General features: G+C 40.5%; 1 protein-coding gene across 4 annotated transcripts in view; it reads left to right on the plus strand.

Moving 5' to 3' along the window:
- The window catches only part of ZZEF1 (zinc finger ZZ-type and EF-hand domain containing 1), an 81,397-nt gene extending 62,022 nt beyond the window's left edge, over positions 1–19,375 (plus strand). The window contains exons 45-56 of one of the 4 annotated variants that reach the window (XM_048824189.2): positions 273–458; positions 795–895; positions 1,489–1,624; positions 4,443–4,802; positions 6,563–6,706; positions 7,823–7,991; positions 10,073–10,171; positions 11,032–11,197; positions 11,864–11,902; positions 12,755–12,908; positions 14,755–14,826; positions 16,186–19,375. In XM_048824189.2, the coding sequence (XP_048680146.2) occupies positions 273–458; positions 795–895; positions 1,489–1,624; positions 4,443–4,802; positions 6,563–6,706; positions 7,823–7,991; positions 10,073–10,171; positions 11,032–11,197; positions 11,864–11,902; positions 12,755–12,908; positions 14,755–14,826; positions 16,186–16,260 (1,701 nt within the window). In that variant the 3' untranslated portion in view covers positions 16,261–19,375. Of the gene's footprint in view, positions 1–272; positions 459–794; positions 896–1,488; positions 1,625–4,442; positions 4,803–6,562; positions 6,707–7,822; positions 7,992–10,072; positions 10,172–11,031; positions 11,198–11,804; positions 11,903–12,072; positions 12,127–12,754; positions 12,909–14,754; positions 14,827–16,185 lie in introns of those variants that run through there. The other 3 variants (XM_048824187.2, XM_048824190.2, XM_048824192.2) reach the window with 3 other exon arrangements.
- The last annotated feature ends 6,123 nt before the right edge of the window (positions 19,376–25,498 follow it).

Here is a 25,498-nt window from a genome sequence, read left to right on the forward strand (position 1 = left end):
AATATTAATATACTCAAACTTGTTTAAGAATTAATGTTTTTTCTCTGTTTTTTTTTAAATGTATGGTTAATTATTTGAGACGTCTTCATAGAAGCCTGTAAAATATAAAGCACTTATGGAATGGGAAATGCTGTTTAAGTGCTGTTCCTCTTTAGAAAAGCATGCGTTAATAAACGTAGTCCCGGTGTTTGTAATGTTCTTACAAGTGCCAGTTGCAGCTACACTAATACTACCTACAGGTGTTACACCATATGTTGCCTTTCTCCATGCAGGTTTTGTCAATAATGCTGTACTCCTCAAAGAAGGAGATCAGCTCCCTGGCTGAACGTGAGGATACAGAACTAGAGGAAAGGGACCGAGATCAGAACGTGGACCCATCCATCAGTCCCATTGATCTGGATCAGAGCAAACTTGATCCTCTAGAGGGCTTGGATGAAGCAACCAAAATATGTTTCTTGGTACTTATTAGACTAACTGTTTTTCCCATTTCTGAAGATATTGTGCCTCATTTGGATTACACAAAATTGTTTCCATATGTTGGTCTTTAATACAGATTTTACTTTTAATTTTTAGTTATTCATAAACTGATTCTGGTATTATTGCTTAGATTAAGTATAATTTTATGCTTGGACTGCAATAATAAATATTTCTAATGTTTTTAGTAAATTATTGCTGTAGAGATTATGAAATTCATAAGTCCTTTATTCATGTGCTGAACAGGAAAAATGTGTGTGTAGATAACCCCAATTGAAATTCATCTTTCCTCGCCTAACCTTACCTCAGTTTTATTTCAGATGACGCATGACGCACTCAATGCACCATTGCATATTCTTCGTGCCATGTATGAGCTGCAGATGAAAAGAACAGATTCTTTCTTCCTGGAAGTTCAAAAGAGGTAAGTGAACTATTGAATCCAGCAGAAAAAGTCATTGAATGTGAAAGGTAACTTTTACTCAGTTAACAGGGAAGCTAAGCAGAAACTGCTGTAAAGAAAAGGATATGGAACTGCTTTGTAGTGTTTCCTAAAATGTAATTGGAAAATTGACTCCTGTTACATTTGGAACTGTAGATGTGAGGACAGAAGCTAACATTTTTGAAGTATGTTGTATGTTCCTTTGGATAACTTTACTCACATGCACAGTATATCTCTGTAGAAGAAACTGCTTTTATGGATGGAAAGTCAGCAAGATACCAGTATTTCTCAAGTGTCCTCCTCACTGAGGAAGAGTGATGTGCATAGACTTACTGGCACTCAGAGCAGCTTCTGGTACCATCTGCTTCTTACCAAATCAAGTTGGAAGACATGAACGTATTTTTCAGTTAATAAGATCAAACGAGAATGTTATTTGATCTGACTTCACAAAAGAGTAAGGCAGTACTTGGATAAGAGCTTTCTAAATGCAAGTCAGGGAAGCTTTACATGCAAATATATCTTTTTTTTTTTTTTTTTTTTTAAGTTTATTGACTGCAAAATTTGTCACTTTTAAGGTTTGATGGAGATGTAATTACAACAGATGAAAGGATCCGAACACTGGCCCAGAAATGGCAACCCAGCAAGCGTTTGAGATTGGAAGAGCAGAGTTCGAAAGCAGTGGATACAGACATGATCATCTTGCCATGTTTGGTGTGTGCTCTCTTTTTAAAAAAAAAAAAAAAAGAAAGAAAAAGGGGGAGGGGAAGAAAAGAAAATTTGATATCACAAGACTTGGTAAAAAGAAAAGCAGTACTTGTGGCACCTTAGAGACTAACCAGTTTATTTGGGCATAAGCTTTCATGAGCTACAGCTCACTTCATCGGATGCATGTGAGCTACAGCTCACGAAAGCTTATGCTCAAATAAATTGGTTAGTCTCTAAGGTGCCACAAGTACTCCTTTTCTTTTTGCGAATACAGACTAACATGGCTGCTACTCTGAAACAAGACTTAGTGATTCAAATAATTTAGAAGGTCCGAATTTAAGATTGTTGTTAAAGCTCCTGAGATTAATCTGTTTTATTGTGTTAAAAAGAATAGGCAAGATATCAGCAAGAACTTAGCTTTCTTCTCTGCAGCTTCTCTCTTGAAGATTTAGAAGAACTAGATTTTCGATCAGGAGAACAAATTATGGCTTTATTGGAATGCTATGAATTCCTTATCTCATACAAGAGAGATTTGACCTAATATACAACCATAAACATATACACTGACCACCTCACTGCAATGTAACCATGCTTCAGTAATACCAAAGAATGGTGAATCTGTTTTGCCAAAATGGACAGCATGACTCTAGTAGCAAAAGAGAAGTTAAGTGAATATATAACTAGGTAGCAAGTGTCAATTAACCGTATATTGGGATGCAACTAAAATGCAGGAAATCTTGAATCTAAAATGCAGGCCCAACATGGATCCATGGAGAAGCTCAGGTATTTATGGGCATCACTAATCTTCACTTACAGGAAACATATATTTAAAACATTAATTTCTTTTAAAAAACAGCTTATTTAATACTTACTGGCTTCTACAAATGGATAATGATCTGGAGGATAGTGTGGATTGCACCCTCAGCAAGTTTGCGGATGACACTAAACTGGGAGGAGTGGTAGATACGCTGGAGGGTAGGGATAGGATACAGAGGGACCTAGACAAATTGGAGGATTGGGCCGAAAGAAATCTGATGAGGTTCAACAAGGACAAGTGCAGATTCCTGCACTTAGGACAGAAGAATCCCATGCACCACTACAGATTAGGGACCGAATGGCTAGGCAGCAGTTCTGCAGAGAAGGACTTACGGGTGACAGTGGACGAGAAGCTGGATATGAGTCAACAGTGTGCCCTTGTTGCCAAAAAGGCCAATGGCATTTTGGAGTATATAAGTAGGGGCATTGCCAGCAGATCGAGGGACGTGATCGTTGCCCTCTATTCGACATTGGTGAGGCCTCATCTGGAGTACTGCGTCCAGTTTTGGGCTCCAAAAGGATGTGGAGAAGAAGGCTACAAGAAGGATGTGGAGAAATTGGAGAGAGTCCAGCGAAGGGCAACAAAAATGATTAGGGGTTTGGAACACATGACTTATGAGGAGAGGCTGAGGGAACTGGGATTGTTTAGTCTACGGAAGAGAAGAATGAGGGGGGATTTGATAGCTGCTTTTAACTACCTGAAAGGTGGAACCAAAGAGGATGGATCTAGACTATTCTCAGTGATAGCAGATGACAGAACAAGGAGTAATGGTCTCAAGTTGCAGTGGAGGAGATTTAGGTTGGATATTAGGAAAAACTTTTTCCCTAGGAGGGTGGTGAAACACTGGAATGCGTTACCTAGGGAAGTGGTGGAATCCCCTTCCTTAGAAGTTTTTAAGGTCAGGCTTGACAAAGCCCTAGCTGGGATGATTTAGTTGGGATTGGTCCTGCTCTGGGCAGGGGGTTGGACTAGATTACCTCCAGAGGTCCCTTCCAACTCTGATATTCTATGATTCTATGATAAATCTGTATTTGATATTGCGAAGATCTACAATATAGTGTCGTGGTAATTTATGGATGTTCTCATTTAATGACCATCCACAAAAAGATTAAGCATGGATTCATAGTATTTTAAGGCCTGAGGACATATCATAATCTAGTATGACCATTCGCATTGTATGGGTCATAGAATTTCATCCAGTCATTCCAGTATCTAACCCACTGATTTGTGCTTGAAGTGCACGTATCTTTTAGAAAAACATCCAGTCTTGATTTTAAAGACTCCAAGGGATGGAGAATTAACCACATATATTGGTAATCTGTTCCAGTACTAAACTTACCTTCAGTTTAAAAAAAAAAAAGAAAAGAAATTACATCTTTGTATTCTTTGCATATTTGATACCTTAGTACATTTATGGCTTATCTAAAATGACATTGAAAAATGGGCCCATTTTCCACTAAACAAGAATGAAGATAGATCCGTGTTTGGTACTGGGCATTTGAGTTCCTTAGTAGACTAGCATGGCTTGTGGAACACCGTGGTATTTGACAGAAATGCCAGCTAGATCTTCACCAAAGGGTCAGGAAGGAAATAAAGCTGCTAATTTCTTAGTCCCTCTTCAGTGGCTGTGATTACTGGGATAATCAGTAGTTACAATACATCTAACAGGAGAACCACAAAAAAGGTGTGGAGCATTATCACTAGTGCTTCACCTGTACAATTCAGCTTAAGTTTAAGCTCTCAGTGTTCAGAATCAGTTGGTTCTTGCCTGCATTTAATATCAGTGGTATATAATTTGTAATGATGTACATTAATACCAGGGGCAAACTTAAGGTAAATTGTCCACAGGCAGACTTAGTTGTGTTCTCTATGAAAGATTGGAGCTTGTAATTTTTGATGAGTCGATCAACCTGTAAACAGCTAATTAAACTTTTGGTCATAGATTTGTAGCCATGAAGAAGTAAATTGCTCTGAATCTGTTTTCAGGCTTGTGCTTGTCTTTTACAGTCAAAACCTGTACTCTGTGATAAAGCCACTGAGGAATCCAATCCCATTACCCAGAAACTGATAACCAACACGGAGAGTGATCTCCAGCTTAGCTATGCCAAACAGCGTCGCACCAAGAGTTCCATACTCTTACAGAAAGAGCTGGATTCCAGGAGCAAAAAAGCTGTGCGGGATTACCTGTATCGGGTGAACGAGGCTACTGCTGTTCTTTATGCCAGGCATGTACTTGCCTCGTTGTTGGCTGAATGGCCTGATGACATGGCAGTAAATGAAGAAATCCTGGAGCTCAGTGGTCCAGCGCACATGACTTACATTTTGGACATGCTTATGCAGCTAGAGGAGAAGCAGCGATGGGAGAAGGTAATTGGGCTGCATTTGTATGTCTGAGTCAATCCGATATGTACATAAACTTCCAGCTGATTAGCAAACTCCCAGAGATACTTGTGATTCTTTTTAAAAAAAATAAATACAAAACCTTCAAAGACTTTAAGCTTCAAATCATATATTTCTTCTATAATAAAAACTCCGTTCTCAGCCAGAAACAATGGGGTTTGACAATATTTTTACAAAAGGACTTTGTGACCAACAGAAAACTGAAAAACATACTTCTTTTGGATGCAGCATTTCAAATAAATGAGCAATTAGGATGGGGAAAATTCTGTTCTGCATAGAAGTCAATGGGATAAGGAGCCAAATTTGAGTGCTGTTTTTAGCTTGGTTTCAGTATGTATTTTAAAAATCTTCTGTGTATTAAAAAATAAAAGTTTGTTACCAGCAAACAAGGTCTCAGAATTGTAGCTGAAGACAAGTAATAACTACCTAGCTATCCATACAGCACCTAACATAGTTGTGTCTCCAGATTAGGGCTTTTGGACACTACTGGAATATAACTAATAAAGTGTGTGTGCATATCCAGGAAACAAATACTCCTCCAATATCTTTTCTTGCATTATTCAGCTGGCTGTTTCACCATGCCTCATCTCAGCCCTGGCCTCTGTTGCACACATGCTTAGAGCTTAGGTTAAGAACTGGTTGTTAATCAAAAAGAAAATTGAAATATCCGGACTTCCTCATTAATTTACGTACAGGAATTTGAGTCCATTTTGTCTTCACGTATTCTTAATTTTTGGCTTCCTGAGTTAAGTCAGAATCATCCATTGCCATAGATATGTTCAGACTTCCCAGATACTGGAAGAAAGAAGTAGCGTTTTAAACTGTCTTTATTTTTTTTAAAGTAAACATATATAAGAACATTGCTGAAGGAATTCTCCATATATTTTTCTAAAACCAAAGGTTGTTTGCTAGTAAACATCCTGGTTATATCAATATGGTTTTAAATATCAACTTTGAGTATCCTAGTCTTAAAAATCCAAACAAATACCATTTAGTCTAGAGTCTGCATTTCAGACTCTGCTTCCACTATCACCACTTTGTTTATGGATAGGACCTATATTAATTGTGACATTCATTACAGCAGAAGACTAATTTTAAAATAAAACACTAGTACTTTTATAACCGTGGTAGGGGGATATTTGATAAGACTCATTTTTGTAGGTAGGATTGTGCAATATGAAACCTGAAGTATTTGACATTGTTTCTTAAAACTGAAACTCCTTGCAGATATGGAAGGTAAAGGGTCTATCTGGTATGTTAACAAAATACTCTGGATCAAAATTACCTGCCTTATTTGTCTTAGGCTTTATTTACCTATCTCAATCTATTGTGGTATTGTGGGATTAGCCAACATTTTATGGGATTTTGGGGATTATGGGATTTATGGGATTTTATGCCAACATCTGTGCAGTGAGGTTAGACAATTTCTGGCCTTCCAAAGTTGTCTCAATACACAAGAACCTCTTTAAAGTAACACGCAGGATTTGAAACGCAGTCCAAGGACTAAATTAAACCTTCCACATTTACAGGAGACAATACACACACCTAGTAAGGCCAGTTGGCAATTTCATTTATGAGTTTCTCTTTTACTTCCTATCAGTGGCTTGTTTTCCCTCTTCTGAGGGCCGTGTTGCTAAAACAACTTTTTTGTCAATCCTTGTCAAATCCGACTACAAATGCTGATTTGATAGCAAATTGACCTTGCATGATGTGTTGTATTTCCTCAGATCTTGCAGAAAGTGCTGCATGGTTGCAGTGAGAGCATGTTGGGAACAATGGCACTGACTGCCTGTCAGTTTATGGAGGAACCTGGAATGGCAATCCAAGTGCGGGAATCCAAACATCCTTATAACAACAATACTAACTTTGAGGTAATTTACATATGTTACAGTGCAGTGAGTATGCATGGGTTGTGCATGAATTGAATAGATTGGGTGGGATTCTCAAAAGCACCTTGGTGGCTTATGGAGCCCAAGTCCTGTTGCCTTCCACTGGGTTCAGACGATGGTACTTGTGTTCCTAACCTGTTGAGGCACTCCCTGAAAAAATCTCACTCATGACCTTTCAGTTAGCAGGACGTTCCCGATAATTGAAGTTTCACCTTGTACAAGAATATATAAGTAAGGGTCCCACTCAATGAGGTACTTAAGTGTGCGCCTCATTTAAGCATGCGAGTAGTCCCATTAACTTCATTGGGACTACTCATGTGTTTAAAACTAAACCTATGCTGAAGTACCTGGCTGAATTTTATGGGTTTAATAGGCAACAAATTGTACTTTCATCCAAGGGCCTGTTTCAACAAGCATCTCAAATTCTTGAGACATCAGTGGAAAATTAAGTATGAAACTTCTTCCTGTGTTTTTAGTTTTGGGCTACCTTTCCTCTACACACAGTCTTAATGATTCTCTTTTCCTGATATTAGTTGGCAGCACCGTACTAGTTTAGAGAGTAAAAGGCAGTCATCTGTTCTAGGAGAGCACTCAACAGCACCATGAGTGACATCTCCCCAGTGTCCCATATTGGGCAAAGAGATGAAGCAAAGAAAGGGGGCATGTGGATAGAATAAAGAGGAATGTCCCCTGGAACCAGAAATTCTCATGGCAACCCTGGGAGTTTTCTTAGCTTTTGTATGTAGTAGGAATTCTGTTGAGGGTTTTTTAGTATACGCAATACTATCGTTTAAGATGTGCCCTGGAGGTCAGTATCTTGGAAACTAGCTTTCTGGATTAGTGCATCAGTTTACAGGCATACAGTATTACTGTGCTCATTTAAACATGAGCACTTCTAGAAATTAGATTTTGCAGACTCCTTTATGTGTAGTTGGCAGTGTCGACAGCACTCTTTGAACTAGCCCACAATCAAACTAATGAAGACTCTTAAATAGAAATGTCGTAATCTTTGTTATACCTTATTTGAAATCTGCCTTTTGAGTATTTGTATACAGATACAGTGCAATGGTGTGGGTGTTATCTGTTTGCCTTCCTCAGGATAAAGTTCACATCCCTGGTGCTATCTATCTCTCAATCAAATTTGACTCTCAGTGTAATACAGAAGAAGGTTGTGATGAATTAATCATGTCCAGCAGCAGTGATTTTCAACAGGATCGGCACAGTTTCAGTGGGTCTCTGCAGAAGTGGACTGATTTTGAGCTTCCAGGTAAGTGGACCGTGTAGATCTACAATGAATGTGAGTACAAACAAGTGTAGAGAGCTACTGATAGCCTGTGATGTGAGAGACTGAGATCTTAGTGTCAGTTATTCCCCTGATGTTCGTGGCAAAACTTCTGCTCTTACCCCATCTCCTCTTTGTTCAAATACATTTTGTGTTCTCCATTTGCTTTGTAGAACTAGCCTGAAAGCAACAGGGATGAAATTCAATAAAGACAAGTGCAAAGTACTACACTTAAGAAGGAAAAATAAAATATGCAAATACAAAATGTGTAATAACTAGCTAAGCATAGTACTGCTGAGAAAGATTTGGGGGTTACAATGAATCACAAATTCAATACAAGCCCACAATGTAATACAGTTGTGCCAAAGACTAATATCGTTCTGGGGTGTATTAACAGAAGCATTGTGTAAAATGCAGGAGGTAATTGTTCCACTCTGCTTGGCACTGGTGAGATCTCAGCTGGAGTACTGTGTCCAAATCTGGGCTCCCACAAATTGGTTGGAGTCCAGAGGAGAGCAACAAAAATTTAAAAAAAGGTTTTAAAAAACTGATCTATGTGGAAAGGTTTAAAAAAAGGGGGGAGGAGGGCATGTTTAGTGTTGAGAAAAGAAGACTGAGAGGGGACTTAATTATAGTCTTCAGATATGTTAAGAGCTGTTACAAAGAGGACAGTGATAAATTATTCTGTGTCTGCTGAAGGTAGGACAAGAAGTAATTGACTTAATCTGCAGCAAGAGAGATTTAGGTTAGATATTAGGAAAAACTTTCTAACTAGAAGTATAGTTAAACACTAGAACAGGTTACCAAGGGAGGTTGTGGAATTCCCATCACTAGAGGTTTCCAAGAACAAGTTAGACCAACACCTGTCAAGGATGGTCTAGGTATATTTGACCCGCCTCAGTACACAGGGCTGGACTAAATGACCTCTCTCGAGGTCCGTTCCAGTCCTACATTTCTATGATTCTGTGATTGGACTCATTTTGCAAGTTATGCACTAACTTGACTATTAACTTATTGCATGTCCTAGCATAGACTTCTGAGGCAGCATTGCAAGGGCTTTCTGATTTGGAGCGCTGGTGGCAGCTATGAGTAACCAAGTGGATAGAGGTATTTTGTGTTTTGGAATTATAGTTTGATAGCTACCTTGCCCTTTCAGAAAGTCATAGCTTGAATATAAAAACAGCAAGGACTTCTTGGATTGCTCCACAGCCTGATCATAAAACTGTTTATGAAACTTTTTGAAAACTCTTCTTGAATTGAAGGGTTTACTTGTCACCAATGTTGAGTGACCAGATACAACAGTTTAATTCCTGTAGTGGAAGTCCGCAATTCTGCACTGCTTTTCTGACAAGTCATTTCAGAGCATCATCCCAGAAGTTACGTGAATAGCTAAGTGTCACGTGCCAGCTTATGGACATGCCATGGAAACAAGGGCTACTGACATTGAAATGAACAGCCATAGACATGTTGTTTTATGTACTGCCTTCCATAGGCAGTACACAAAAGAGAAGGAAAAAAGAGAGCTTCCTGGAAAGGAGCCTCTTGAAAAACATCCTTTGTACAGAAAAGAGGTTTCAGAAGCTTAAGGACTCCCATCTGGTAATTAAAAGCAGTGATCCCTGCTTTAGTAACTTACTATGTTTTCTTGTTAATGTACTGGAAATTCTGCTGGACATATAAGGGTTTTGGTTATCTCATAAATATCTCCTAAATCATTAATTGTTCTCAGTACAGTCAGAAAAAAAGGTTTATTAATGTGCACTACAGTTTCCTTTATAATCTCCCCACTTGTCTGAAGCAACTATCTGACAAAAAATATAGAAAGCATTAATCTCTGTGTGTGTGTATTTTTATACACTGGTGGCAGCTGTTTTGCATTGTGGATCAGTCTCCCATTTGTCTTATGTTCTGTTCACTTTGGAATTACCAGAAGAATAAAAGATGATTTCATCTAGAAGCAAATTATTTTAATAATCTTTTCTGCTGTATTCTATTCTTTGTTATAGTACCTTATTGAGTTATTGTTTTTTCTAATGTGGATGGTTTTTTCCTTCCCTGCTGCACAGGAGATACACTGTATTATCGGTTTACCTCTGACATGAGTAATACTGAATGGGGTTACAAGTTTACAGTGACAGCAGGTCACCTTGGAAGGTTCCAGACAGGTAAGCTCCGTTCAGAGTGTGACCAAAGGGACTTATTATAATTATTTTGATCCATGCTTTCACAATTTTTTTTGTATAAATATTCCTTGGCATATACTTTTTTAGGTTGCTTAGCGTAGGCTTTTTTTTCCCCTCAAGTGTTCTTAAAAGACGATCTAGCGTTGTGACTTGATTCATTGTGTGACTTGGGTTTTGATGAGTGACGTCTAGTCACACTGGCTTAACACTGACAGCAGTATCTAAATGCTGAAGCTTGAAAACACAGAGACCAGTCACACACACAATCTCCAGGATACTTGCCATAATTTATGCCCTGGGTTTAACAGGCCACTTCAGAGTTGTCATAATAATGATAAACGTAAATGGAGGTAATTTAAGTTGTGTTTAAAGAATAATTATATCGGTTATGATGGACTGCTTCTGGTTTTCATTTGCAGATGCAGTGTGAAAGGCTTTGCTGGTTTATTTAACAGATTAATGATATTTTTAATAGTCTTTTGAAATATGCATCTGGATTGTGAATGCTTTGCAGTTATCTTAGGCCTACTGTCCCTCCGATATTAACTAGGGCTCAAATTCTGTTGTCCTTCCCTGGCCAAAACTCTCATTGCAAATATTAGGATTAGGATTTTCAAATATAGGTGTAAGGAATTTAGCCACGTAACTCCCATTAATTTTTGCCCAAGAAAGGACTAAGGATGACAGGAGTTGGCCCTTATTCTCTTTCTACAGATCAAGTTTTGGTTTTTATATCTTTATCTTTGTTTGTGTAACAATTCTAAATCTATGGGGAGAAGACAGTTTTGCAGGTGAGTAGAATGTCTACCTCCAGAAATAACAACAATTCTCTTCAATTCCAGGGTTTGAGATTCTGAAGCAAATGCTGTCGAAGGAAAGGGTGGTTCCACATCTCCCACTAGCCAAAATCTGGGAATGGCAGGTAGGAGTCGCATGCTGCCAGATTGGGCATCAGCGTTTAAAGGCCATCCACCTACTCCTGAAGATAGTGCAGGGCAGCAGCCACAGGTAAGCCCATTGCTCCACATTGTCCACTACACCTGCCTCTGTGGAGAGGCAGAGAATCATAATTTAAAGCAGGCACTATAGTGGCTTGCTGATGGATATTCGCAGTGGCTTGCTAGCCAAAACCTGTTGAAGTAGTGATGTTCTGAAAATCATTTTTTTTCTTTTTCTAGATGGCTTTTTTAAAAGATTCTATGGAACAAATCCTGTAGTCAGAATAAGTCAGATTCCATGTTGATTCTATTAAAATAAATTTAAGGATCCAAGGGTGAGTCTCCTCCTCTTAGTTAAAATGAGGAGCTCAAGAAAAAAGTGCAGACAAAACATTGCCGGATTCAATATTGCAATGAGGGTGGTAACTTTCTTTGACTTGTGTCAGGGCAAGCTTTATAAACGGAGCTATAGCTTACGGTGAGTTAATGCTTGATTCTGGGTGGCAGAGGTGATTGTGCTGGGCAGAAGTAGACAGTTGGTCAATATATGGACCCTCACTTCAGTTACAATGTTCAGTTCAGTAAAATCCTCACGGCGTCAGCAACCTCCTGCTTTTTCTAGCTCAAAGGATGCAGAAGCGTTATATTGATCTGTATATATAAAAATATTTTTGCAGCAATTTCAGACAATGACATACAAAATTCTTATGAACCATTGTGAATTTTGATACTTTAGCCCACATTCAAGTCTGAACAGCTGCAACTTTGCTAAAAGGTACGTAGCCATTGTTCAGAGTTATTTATTACTGAATGTGTATCTAATTTCTTCTTACATTTTGTGCTCAAAAACACTTGTGCCTTTGTCTGTGGGCAACAATTTAACATAGGGTAAAATCTTCATTTTGGAAATAATGTCCTAATAATACTTCAAATTTTCTTCTGTAGTACTCTGATCAAGGCCTCTGAAGTGGAGTTCTCTTTTGATGATACCTACTTTACGTATGTGTAGAAGAGACTATACAATACAGCAATGTTTGAATGGGAATGTGAAGAGAAGCAGGGTTGGAAACCCTGTTACTTGGAAAGTGATACTGATTACCTATACCTATGTAAAAAAAATTAGGATACCCTTTCTGTTTATAGCTTAGACTTGCAAAGTTCTAACCAGTGGAATCAAGACATTTAATGAAGTGCTGCATTCATTTATTTCAAAGACCTCAATTCGGCAATTCAGCCTTATTCAGCAAGTGCTTTGGACTTGCTTAAGTCCATGAAAATGCCTAATGTGATGCAGGGGCATAAGTGCGTTGCTGCATAGGGGAAAGAAATTAGGCATGTGCTTAAATGTTTTGACCTTGGATCAAAAAAAGTTAGGGGCCTTGCAAGCTTTTAGGATAGAGTTTTAATTATGCTGCTACATTTCTGTAACCAAGTACTTTGAAACCCAAGTCTACCTTCGTAATCAGCTTCTTGTTACATGCTTCATAGCGCTGTCGGGCAATTATCATTAGGTTTCTGCTCCCTTGAAAATATTGTTCTTTTAGTCAGAAATGGGGTCATTAATATGAGTTACCCACATTCTGCTTAAATGACTGTTGTTGGTTTGTTTGTTTGTTTGTTTTTTAAGGGACTGTGACCTCACCTTGTTAAAGCCACTCTGGCAGCTTTTAACCCACATGGAAAATAACCTGTGCTATGACATGACCAAGCCTGGTGTTCTTCTTCTTCCTCTTCATCGTGCACTTACGGAACTTTTCTTCGTTACAGAGAACAGAGTGAATGTAAGCAATCCATTTACTCGTATGTTACCCTTTCTCCAGCAATGGGCACAGCATATAGAATGCACTGTTAGACTGCTTTCTGGCTCCTCAGCACAAATAGGTCAGGATTTCATAGGCATCAGATAGGTTGGGAGCATTTTCTCTTGTGGAGTTCAATGTCAGATTCTAGTACAGGGACATATACCTATATTATGCTACCTCCTTATTAATTATACAACCTTAAATAATGGGCATATTTCTTCCTAAGGTACTAAAAGAGGCATATTCTAAGCCTCTGCCTATGCTCAGGGGAGAGCTGGGTTTGATAACCATTTGAAAATATAGTTTAAATGTGACACTCTCTGAGCTGGATTGCTATCAGTATAGACGAGGCCAATCTACACTGAAACACAGAGTCAAAATTGTGCTCAAATCCTGTAACCTTGAGCATAACTATAGACCAACTGGGGGAGCTATAGACCTATCAACTGAACTTCAATATCTGGAAAGATACTGGAACAAATTATTGAACAATCAATTTGTAAGCCCCTAGAGGATAATAGGGTTATAAGTAATAGCCAATACAAATTTGTTGAGAACAAATCAAGCCATGCCAAACCAACCTAACTTCCTTCTTGGGCAGGGTTCCTGGCCTAGTGAATAGGTAGATGTGATTATATCTTGTCTTTAGTAAGTCTTGTGGCACAGTCCCATGTGACATTCTCCTAAGCAAACTAGGGAAATGTGGTCTAGTGAAAGGCTGCACTCAAAGAATAGTTATCAGTGGTTTGCCGTCCAAACTGGAGAGACGTATCTAGTGAGGTCCAGCACAAGTTTGTTCTGGGTCCAGTGCTATTCAATGTCTTAATTAATGACTTGGATAATGAAATGGAGACTGTGCTTATAAAATGTGCGGATGACACTAAGCAGGGTGGGGTTTCTAGTTCTTTGGAGGATAGAATGAGAATTCACAACGGCCTTGACAAATTGGAGAATTGGTCTGAAAACAAGATGAAATTCCATAAAGACAAGTATAAAGGATTTGAGAAGGAAAAATCAATTGCACAACTCCAAACTGGAGAACAACTGGCTAGGCAGTAGTACTGTCAAAGAGGATTTAGGGATATAGTGCATCACAAATGTAATGTGAATCAACAACATGATGCAGGTGCAAAAAAAAATAAAATGTTCTGGGGTGGATTGATAGGGTGGTAGTATGTAAGAAATGGAAGGTAATTGTCCAACTCTGGTTGGCACTGGTGAGGCTCAGCTGGAGTATTATGTTCTGTTCTAGGCGTCACTCTTTAACAAATAAATAAAAATTGATAAATGTGAAGAGTCCAGAAAAGAGGAGTAAAAATTATAAGAGGTTTAGGAAACCTGATCTGTGAGGAAAGGTCAAAGAAACTGGACATGTTTAGTCTTGAGAAAAGAAGACTGAGGGGAGACTTGATGACAGTTATCAAATATTTTAAGTGCTGTTATAAAAATTTCTCTCCATATCCGCTGAAGGTAAGACAAGAAGTAAATAAAGAAGCAAGGGAGTTAGATATTATGAAAAAGTTTCTAACTACGATAGTAGTTAAGCTCTGGGATAGTCTTCCAAGGAAGGTTGTGGAATCGCCATCATTTGAGATTATAAGAATAGGTTGACAAACACTTGTCAGGGATAGTCTGTGTATGTGTAGAAGGCTGTACTAGATAACTTTTCAACGTCCCTTTTAGCCCTATATTTCTATGGGTTTGTTAAAATGTTGATGAATTGGCTCTATCCTATGGAGAGTGGAATGGTAATGCTGATCTGTAGAATAATGTGGTTAAAAACACCTTGCGAAAGCAATCTCACTGAGCATGTTTCTGGCTTCAGGAGCTTGGATCTCTGCAGGACTACTTGCTTGCCTTAAATAGTGAAGAGCATCTTCATCGTTGCACAGCACAGGTAAAAAAACAAAAAATCCCTGTCAGAAGTATCTCCTCTGCCCCATCCTGCAGGAGACAGCCAGTCATTCCTGATTGTGGGATAAGCTTTTTGTCAGATATATAGTCACTGCTGATTAGCACAAGATCCCAAAATTCAATTTCACTGGTTTGAATAATGATTCCTTAGATGTGAAAGGCTAGTGCCCTGATCCATACACCATCTGTTCCCTCTTCACACCCACCCCAATCTGACGTTCATATTTCAATGTAGTTGGTTACAAAAAAGAGTTTATAGTTTCAGATTATGGCACTACAGCCCCAGTGCATGAAACACAAAATCAATATAAAATCGCCGGGGGAGGAAATGGCAGCTACAAACTGACTCAAGTCACCTAACTTAGTGTTGTCTGTCAAGTGAGTGGTCTACCCTGTGAATTTAATCAGCAAGAAAACTGCCCTGTAAGTTTTTGTATCAATCTTGCAAAACCGATGGAAATTTACAAGCCCACGCATAAAATTTAGTTGTCTGCTTATTAGTATAGTGGTTGGCAATGGAAAAAAAAGTACTCTCCTATTTAAAGTTGTTTTACCTTCCCCAGATGATTTGAGTAGTCTTGCAAGATTGGTGTAGATCCAGCACTATCTGTATCTTCCTTCCTGACACCATGGTTTGTGTCCCTTTGCGCTCCTGCTGAATGAAACTACTCACAAATGGTGTCCTCCTTTATTGATAGCCACCCAAGAATAATATTACAGATAATGGCAGTTGAGTGGATGAGAGTTATCAAAACCAAAACTCATGTCCCAAATCAGGCTTTCTGCATTCCTTTTCCTATCACTTAAGTCATAGAGCCCGATTCTGCTCCCACTGAATTCAGGGGAGATTCCCTACTGAATTCAATATTAGCAGCCTTTGGCCCCGAAAGAGTTATTTTTTCCAGACACTTCCTGAGTTCAGTTTTGCGCTCCCAACATCTCTGTTGCATCACCAGCTTCCTTCTTAACTGTCAACTCATTTGATATGAGACTCCTTCTTCATCTTAGTAAAACCCACTGTCCATTTAGAAGTGATACTACAATGGGCTTTGCCTGGTGCATCCACCTTAACTGACTTGTCCTCTACATAAGCAAAGATTTAGCAGATGGAGGCATCTGGGCAATCGGAAATGCAGTTGCTTTTTTGTTAAGCATCCAGAGCTTGTTGGATGCATGACCGTTTACTTCATTGCCAGAAGATAATCAGATGGATAGAGAACAGACTATTCCTATGTCTGTTAAACTGACACAACAGAGGGTGGCTTTTTAGAACTTAAAGTAACCATTACTTGATGGTGATAATGTTTGTGATGCTAAACTTCCTTTTCTTCCTCCCCTCCAGGCCTTGAAAAACATTGCTGCTATCAGCCTTGCCATTAACTATCCAAACAAATCAACAAGTCTCTGGAATGTTTAATACTGACTCATGGCTGGAGTGCATGGGATAAAATAGTTTGTCCATAGAAACCTTGGAACAAACATCTTCACTCCGTTCAGGAAAAGTTACTTCAGCTTCAGCATATGGGTACTCTGCAGCCTTCCTTCCTTCCACTTCGATGTAGAATTTGTAAAAGTAAAAGCGCACTTCAAAGAAAAAGCACATTTTGGAGTAACTCACGCGTCACCTACAGTTACATACGCACATATTGTAGCATGTTAGAGTAAACAGAAAAGTATTTTTTTATTCAGAGAGTGAACGGGCGAAGATTTCTGAAGTATGAGAATGGAGAAGGCCCAGTTCTTGTATTATCTGCTCCCAGTAAAACCGAGTGACTATATCTGGAAGGGACAGCTTGAAAAGTTTTGCTGAACTTACGCTGGTACCACCAGTAGCATCCATTTTTCACTGGAAGTAAAATTAGTGAAGAAGAATCTTGGTGGACTGTGTAAGAGTAAAAATGGCCCCCACTTGAAACCTTCCATGTTTCACTTTGCTTTGAAAGCCGCTACCCATGGAGAAAAACCTGCAGCAACTAACTCAGTACTAAACTTTTAGGTTTTAAAACAAATATAGAGATTCAAAGAGCAGTTAAAAGATTCCGATGGCAGAGCACCCTTGTGAGAGGTGAAAGCCTCTACTGTTCTTTTTGGTTTGATCGATTGATCTTACCCTACTTTGTCTTAAATATGTACAATGCATTGTTCTGGTTTAGTTCAGAAACCACAATGGCTCCCTTGGAGTAGCTTTCGAAGATGTGGTATGAGAAGCTGAGGCGCACTGGCTGTGATGCATAACTTGTATGTTTCTCAAAGATGGCATCTTTCCAAGAAATTATTCATGGCATAATTTTTTCTTAACTCTTTGTTACTGGTGGCCCAGGAGCTCCTTCTGGTGAACATTGGGAAACCCTGATTCCCAGCATCAAGGGATGATGGGGGGGTTAGTGATTAACCCAATTTATCTCATATAGCAATAACTGCATTACTCCTGCTGAATGTGGAATAAATAGCAGACCCCTGTGTTGAAATAAATTGGCTTTAATCTTGCCCAAATTTGCTGGTTATTCCGTTTCCAAAGAAGATTGCAAAGAGCTTAAAGGGTTGTGGGGCTACATTTTGTGTGTGCAAATTGCCTGGTTGGTTTTGTTGAATGTAAAATCTGCAAAATTTCTATTCTGCTTAGATTTTTTTTTTCCAGAATGAAACTATGAAGAAAGCAGAGCCAGATGCATCTGTAGTGGAGACTGGAAAGCTGATCAAAATGGCATAAGGACAATGACTGTGTTGGAACGGAGTGTTGTGTTCACTGGTCTTATTTGTCCAAAAAGGCCAGTGGGTAGCACTGTCATGTGTATAGGAGCCCTGCATTTGGGAATAGTTTGTGGAATGGTGCTCTTCCAGCCACCTGGGACTGGGAGTATCTTAAAGGCGGTGCTATTTCCCTCTGGGAGGGAAATGTGCAACGTGCTTTAGTGTCCCCATTTTTTGGGTGTTCATTGGTGCTGCAGCCTTGGAAGTAGCAAGTTGGCTCCTATTCCATTAGGAGAATGCAAGGCCAGTACTGTTGTGGGAGAGAAGTTTAAACTGGAAAGAGTAAACTGGAAGGGGTTAAAAACTGAAGACCCTCATTGGCACCAGTAGTTGCAATCACCTTCTTCAGGGGATGGGATGGCTCTCTTAGTCAAAGCAAATCTTAGAGTGGAGGAAGAACTTGTCCTCTGCCCAAGTTTGGAAAGAGGCAGAGAAATGCATACTCCTCTGAAAACACGCCTGCAATATTACATAATGAAAGTTAGTTCCCTCTCCCATTCCAGGATGAGAGACTTTTGAGTACTAAACATGAGATTTACTTGTCATACCTTTAACTCCTAGATAAAGGAATTTGCAGTCTTATGCTTTGGTTCCCTCTTCGTGATGCCTTTAAACTTGTCAGCTGACTGCAGGAGAGGCTAGGAGCTTCCCTGGTCAACCAAATGCATGTCTCTTTCTGACAGTGTGAACTCCTACTGGAGAATCTGGGGTGGGGCAAGGGTTATTACACCAAAACTATGGTCCTCTTCTGAAGTCCACTTCAATGAACAGTGTGTATTGTATCAAAGGGTCAGATGAGCATTTTAAAACTGCTGCTCTGGGACAATGTGGATTTCCTACCCACTGTCTCGGAACGAGTCCCTGGCTAATTGGTAAAGATATGCGATAGATTGATTGTGCTGTATGTAAGGTATGTGATGCGCTGTTGAGATCTGCCTATGTTTATTTACAGAAGGTTTTTTCCTCTTTTTACATCAGGGTTACAGACTGTACAGAGATCTGTCGCTGATCCTATCATGGCGTTTCCTCATTCTCGTTCTTTTTCTGTTGCACTGTATTTTTACTTTCTATATAACAATATGCATAAAGGCTGTAAGAATGACACAGGAGTGGCCAAAATTACTATCTAGGCGTACCACTTACTACCCTTACCAGCAGGTCTGCCAGTCAGCCATCTTGCTCTCAAAGGGCTGCAAGTGGCATTAGCTGCTAAATATTCTTTCCAACCACTAGATGGAACTGAAGGGCTGTCACCTGGCTTGACACTGAGTCAGTCTTTCACTGCCTTACAACATGCTGGTTCATTGTGGGTTTTTAGGGGTGCAAGAAATATTGATTTTTTTTTCTATCATGTAAAAAGGGGAGGAGGAGTAATTATGACCAATAGCTCTCTGAAATCCTTCAGCAGTTCCAAGTGGATGCAGATGATACTGTGGAATAGACAAAGCTGGCTGGAAAACAGGTATGCTGAAGAAAAAAATGTGCCTAATTAAAAAACGATTGTGTCCTGATTCACAGATGATGTATTTAAAACAAATCACATTGTTCCTAATGATACATGTGACTTGCTTTCATTAAACACTTTAAGAGGTTTTTAATTTTTTTTTCTTACGGGTTTACTACTTTGCAATTTTTATCGTTTTTGGTTGTTTGAAATAGATCAGACCTTTAGATTTATTCCAGTTCAGCTCAACATGTAACAAGAAAGTTATAGATGTGGGTAAAATATGCAAATGAAGAGAAATATATTGTAAAAATTCTATAAAAAGTACAACACGGTGTCTGTAGTTTTCTGTTTTTCTTTCCCTCACTGAAGATTAAATATTGAATTTGCAGCAAGAGCTAGAGGTTTACTTTGAGTGTTAATCATTAGGGGCAGGATGACTGTAAGTAAACCTGCTTGTCCTCCATAGTATTTTATAGCTGATATCACACTCTGCCACACAAACATCACATGAGGCTTGGCTTGGCTCCAATCCTGCAATTGGTTCCATGTGGACTGACCCCTGTGCCTATATAGAGGCCCGTTGACTTCAGTGGGGGTCTGTCTGTGTGGATCCAGTTGTAGGGTTGGGCCACAGTTTGTTTCACGGTGGTGGTTCACACCTATAGAGTTCCTGTACAAGTGTGGATCTTGGCTACATTGAGAGACACTTCTGTGCCATATTGTAAATAGGAGGAGGTTTCTGGCAAGGGTGATTCTCCCCACTGGTCCATTAGAGCTGTAGTTTGTTGGCCTTCTAAGCATGCTACAAAGCCTATTTATTTACACAGGCTTTTTCCTGAGAGGCTGGTTGGTGGGAACATGAGGGTTTTTCCCTGGAGTGGCAAGTTGGGAGTCTCTGGCATTTGGCCAGTCCGGAAGTTGGTTCCCCTTTTGTACAAGGCCAAAGAGATTTGTCATGAGTGTGTTTACTAAATACATATTGATAACCTGAACTGTAGGATGCACTATACTCGAGTGATCCTCTAAGGGCAAGGAGAATCTAGGACAGGGATGTTCCTCTCACATTATTGTGAGCAGGATCAGGCTGTAAACTAGCTGTTTTCATTCATTTATTGTGGGATGCACTACTTTTTCCACCCCTGCTGCTTTTAAGAGCAAAACTCAATGGCATGCTTAAAGCAAAATAAGCAAATACCATTGACCTTTCCTGCCCCTCTCACGCATCTGTACCTACACGCTCTTAGTCTGTTGCCACAACCCCTTCCAGTTAATAGCATCCGAGCTTCTTCTGTCTAATCCTTTAAGAAACTAAATCCTTTTAATATGTTAGACTGACTTTAGAAGTCGTGTTCACAAAAATTTGCTCTGCTAAACCGATCCAAATCTCTGGGTACATGCTTATTTTGGTTTTAAGTGATTTCTATAGATTTAGCTTATGTCTGTTCCTAATAAATTTAAGATAAACCAGAATAAGCCTGTGCACTGGTTTAACTAAATTAGTTTAAAATCACACTCTAAGTGAAAGTGAGACAACTCTGCGTGCAGACAAACCCTGATAATATAGAAGCTGCCAGTGGAGAATTGCTAGTAAAATGGAGCAGTGCCTCTCTCCCCCGCATCCCCTCCTGCCAGTTTTGCCTGTCTTCAATTTGCAGACATGGATTTTCTGGTTTCTAATGGAGCAGAAGTCATTAAGGCTGCCTTACTTTTGTAAATTCATTACACATCATTGAGGAAGCTGATGCGACAGTACACAGGTCTGGAAGCTGGTAGGTGCTTGCTGCGAAAGTGAAAGAGGGATTGGGGTCATTTTGAGGGGGTGGTTGTAGATTACTCATTAGCTTAAAACGTTGGCAGTGGAATGCTGCATTTAAAATATGTTTAATGTATGTAGGGAGAGTGTAGTGTAGTGGTTAAAATATAGGACTGAGAACTGGCTCTGGGTTTGTAGTTGAGGCTCTGCTGCTGTCTGGGAGCGATCTTGTTGGCTCAATTTCTCCATTGGTGAAATGGGGCAATATTCATCTAATTCAGATGAATTGTGGTTGGCTTAATGTTTGTGAAGTGCTTTGAGCTCCTGGGTCCCAGGTGCTATATAAAGGCAATGTATTTTCCTTGGTGGTGAATAACAGCCTTTGTAGTCTGAATCAAATATAAAGACCCTTTGACATGTTTTGGACAACTTGCACAGAATTCTAGTTGTAGACCTTGAGCCTAAATCTGCTGTCTGTTATAACAGCATAAATTAGGAATGACTCCATTTTAAATCACTGGAACTGCCCTGGTGTAAAACCTGAGCACATCTACAACAGTCTAGCCCAGTGCTCTGATCCTATACTTTCGTTTCCCTTGTTTGTTATGAACAGCGTATTTCATGCAATCAGGATTGTGCTGCTTTGTGACACAACTGAACTATCACAAGGGACTGTTTTAAAAGGGTCTGTCACAAGTGGCGGGTTGTCTTCAGGTGACAGGCAAGTACCGCAATCCCATGAAGTCCTAAACAGCACAAGTTTTGGTTTTAGGCAAAAGTCTTCAACAAACCTTTTAAATAAAAACAAACACACAATGACATGTTCCTGAAGAGGATGCTTTTCAAAGTTCCTCTGCTGACACCAGCCAGTCATTGAAAGGCCAGTCTCAGTTGGGAGGCTGATAACTGTGTCTAAGGCCTTGTCTACACTGCCACTTACAGCACCGAAACTTCCTTTGAAAACACACACACACACACACGATGCAAGTTTCTGTGCTGGAAAGTGGCAGTGTAGACAATGCACTTGAAAAACTGTAGTGCTTGGCTTCAATGGTTGGTCTTAGTGAATAGAGATTTCCCTACCCCGTGCCCTACTTAATCAAATCTGTGGGATGTTCTCCTGGTGCTGTTTTTCTCCCCTGCTCTTCCTGCCTCACTTCATTCCTCCTCCCTCCCCTGGTTTCTTGTTCCATTTCCCCATGGTACAGCTTGTCCTTCCATCAATGCTTCAGCCTTTTTTTTACATCTTCCGTGCAAGTAAGAGGAAAGACTTAACCTGTATAGTGTGCAACAAGAGCAGAAAGTGTCAGTAAACTGACGAAGGGTGAGATTGAAGCTACTTGAAATCTTTGTCAGTGGTCCGTTCTCTCTCGTGGCTTATGTCTACACGGGCACTTCGTCGGCAAAACTTTTGTCGTTCAGGGGTGTTAAAAAACCACACACGCCGAACGACAAAAGTTTTACCGACAAAAAGCACCAGCGTGAACAGCGCTTTGTCGGCAGGAGTGCTTTCCTGCCGATAAAGCTGCTGCTGTTCGTGTTGGGGTGGAAGTTTTCTGTCGGCAGGAGAGCTCTCTCCTGCCAAAAACAGCAGTTTCACTGTGCGGCTTTTAGCTGCCTGGCTGTAGCAGCACTGCTCTCTTGCTAAAAGCTGTGTAGTGTAGCCATAGCCTCAGACACCAAAATGTGTGTGTAACTTCCAAGGCCTCTGGTTTAGCAGTCCCTAGGATTGCCAACTCTGACTGGCAAGCTATTCTGGGAGATTTTTCCCCCAACATGATGTAATGACAGTTTCTTAAAATTTATTAAAATCTCCCGGATTGCTTTCAACAGTCACCGGGAGATCAATGCCGATTCCGGGAGACTCTGGCCAATCCTGAAGGGTTGGCAACCTTAGCAATCCCTCTCTGTTCATGAAAGCATTTAAACACATGCTTAACTTTAGGTACATGCTTAAGGCATGGCCTTATGCAAATACCTAAAGTTAATTGAATACTTAAGTGCTTGTCTTGGAGATGGACCTAACCATGTGCTTAAACGTTTTGATTGGCCTGCTATTGTAAGCAGGAATATTCCTATATAAAAGAGCAGAGAGGCACGGAATTCTCAGTTCTTATCAAAATGCTTAAGAATAGGTCCTCTCTCTTACATTCTTACCGTTTTCCATTACATAAACCAGCTACAGTAAAACTCATATTAACCAAAATGTAACTGAGCTAATTCTGTTTTTCAACTTTTTATTTGTTTAAGAGACACAAGGTGGATGAGGTAATATCTTTTATTTGACCAATTTCAAGAAGGGAGAAGCTTTTGAGCTTCACAGAGCACTTCCTCCAGGCTGGAGAAGGAAACAAGAGTCCAAGCTAAATACAAGATGGTACAGATTAAGCATTAGGGGTTCACACATGTTGCAGGAGAAACACTTAAAATGAAGTGGAGAATGGAGAGTTAGTAGGTGACGGGGTGTGTTACAATGAGGCATAAAACCCAGCTGTCTGTTAAATCCATATTTTTAGGTCTTGTCTACACTACAGGGTTTTGTCGACAAAAGAGTGGATATGTACACACTGCATTGTGACTTTTGGCCTCAAATGCCCTGGTTTGGCGACAAAATAAAACCACTCCAGTGAGAGACATTGGCTTTTTGCGCAAAATTTTTGTCGACAAAGTGCTGGTGTAGGCACCACACTTCATTTTATCGCTTTAATTCACCTCCAGGAGGTGTCCCACAATGCCCATCCTGACTGCTCTGGTGAGGGGGTTGAACTCCACTGCCCTGCAGCCAGGTAAACAACCATCCACCCCTCCCCCTTAGAAGCCCTGGGAATTTTTGAAATTCTCATTTCCTGTTTGCTCCACATGGAGAGGTCTCATTGCATCTTCACAGGTGACCATGGCAGGTTATCGCAGCAGACGCTCTCCCACTTGGTCCACTGTGGAGCTGCTGGATCTGCTCAGTATATGGGGACAGGAGGCTGTGCAGTCCCAGCTGCGCTTAAGGAATTTTGATACCTACGGGCAGATTTCTCGAGGCTTGTGCGAAAAGGGCTATGATCAGGACACATTGCAGTGCAGACCGAAGATAAAGGAGCTGAGGCAGGCCTACCATAAGGCAAGGGAGGTGAACCGTTGCTCTGGTGCTACACCTAAGACCTGCTGGTTCTAAAGGAGCTGGACACTATCTTCTGTGGCGACTCTACCTCCACCATCAAGAACCCTGTGGATACTTTGGGGGGTCTGGAGGTGGTGGAAAGAGGACCAAACCCAGAGGGTGAAGTCATTGATGAAGAGGTGGAGTTAGATGAGGATATGCAGCTCCTGGCAGGGTCGCCCGGTGGGGCAGGCAGCTAGGAACTGTTCACCACTCCAGAGATGTTTAGCCAGTCTCAGCAGTTGCTCTCCAGCAAGTAAGAAGCAGGAGAGGAGACGCCTGGTAAGTGGCTGTGGTTTGTGTAGTACGGAGCTGGGTTCAGGGTATAGAAATGTACAAGGTTGGCTGTTTTTCTGTGAGCTGGACATTTCCCTGTCTAGCTAATCAGTATGGTGGAACAGGGTGTTGATGCATGCCGAGATCTCATGGGAATCCTCCAGAGAGATCTCCAGGAAAGTTTCCTGGAGGTACTCGGTAATCCTCTGCCGAAGGTTCCTTGGCAGAGCTGCTTTGTTCCTTCCCCCATTGAAAGAAACTTTCCCACGCCATTCGTCAATCACTTGTGCAGGGACCAAAGCGGCATGCAGGCAAAAGCCACAAACGTGTAATAGATGAATCCTCGCTTCCCTGCTTACCCTCAGCAATGACCCCTGCCTGTGGAAAAGTGTGGGAGAATTTTAGAATTTTTTTTCCCTAGTTGGCTGCACTGTAACCCTTGCAGAGTGCTTTTTTCCCCCATGTAGAGCGCCCCCCACTCCCCAGCCAACACTTACCATGCTTTGGGTGTTTGCAGAGATGTGTGCTTGCCAAGGGTCAGTGAGAAAGTGATTTGTTATGTTACAAAAGGTGTGATTTGCTGAAATGTTTCAATGCTGTGTGTGAATTTAACAGTCATGCTTCTGTGTATTGTTCCTTCTGCTTTGGCAGATGTGGCCTTCGTGAACAACCCGCACATACTGGCCAAGCGTCTCCACTAGATAAGAAAGTGCCCAAGACTGAGTAAAGAAGACGTGTTCTGTGCGGTACTGCACTTCTCCAATGCAGAGAAGAGGGAATGCAAGGAGTGGAGGGAAGCCGAAAGGCAGGACAGAAAAGAAAATCAGGAGGTTTGTTAAGGATGCTACTAAGCAGATGTTTAAAGTCATGGAGGAGCAAACGCAGATTCTGAAGTCTTTAATGATGTCGACTGAGCAGATGCGTGCCTGCTGTCCCCTGCAGGATATTCAGAACTCTCTTCCATGTCCCCCGAAACTCCGCCCGCACAGTCCTTTCTGCTTTCTGGAACTTCTCGGTTTCACCTTCACTCCATCCCCTCGGACAAGTTTCAAAATAATAGCTGGACCTACACAGAACTCTGAAAGTCTGCGCTTCCTGGATACCTCCTTTCCCATCAATCATCTTTGTGTGGCTTCTTGTGCAATAAAAGCAAATTTTTGAATGGTAACTCATCTTTATTTGCTCTCTACAAATTGAGATAGCAGGCAGTTTAATCATTTGCTTACTGGAATGTAAAGCCCCAAATGTCACCATTTTTCCGAGGAAAACTACATGTA

Source organism: Caretta caretta, chromosome 17 (genome assembly GCF_965140235.1).
Source record: "Caretta caretta isolate rCarCar2 chromosome 17, rCarCar1.hap1, whole genome shotgun sequence".
Lineage (NCBI taxonomy): Eukaryota > Metazoa > Chordata > Testudines > Cheloniidae > Caretta > Caretta caretta.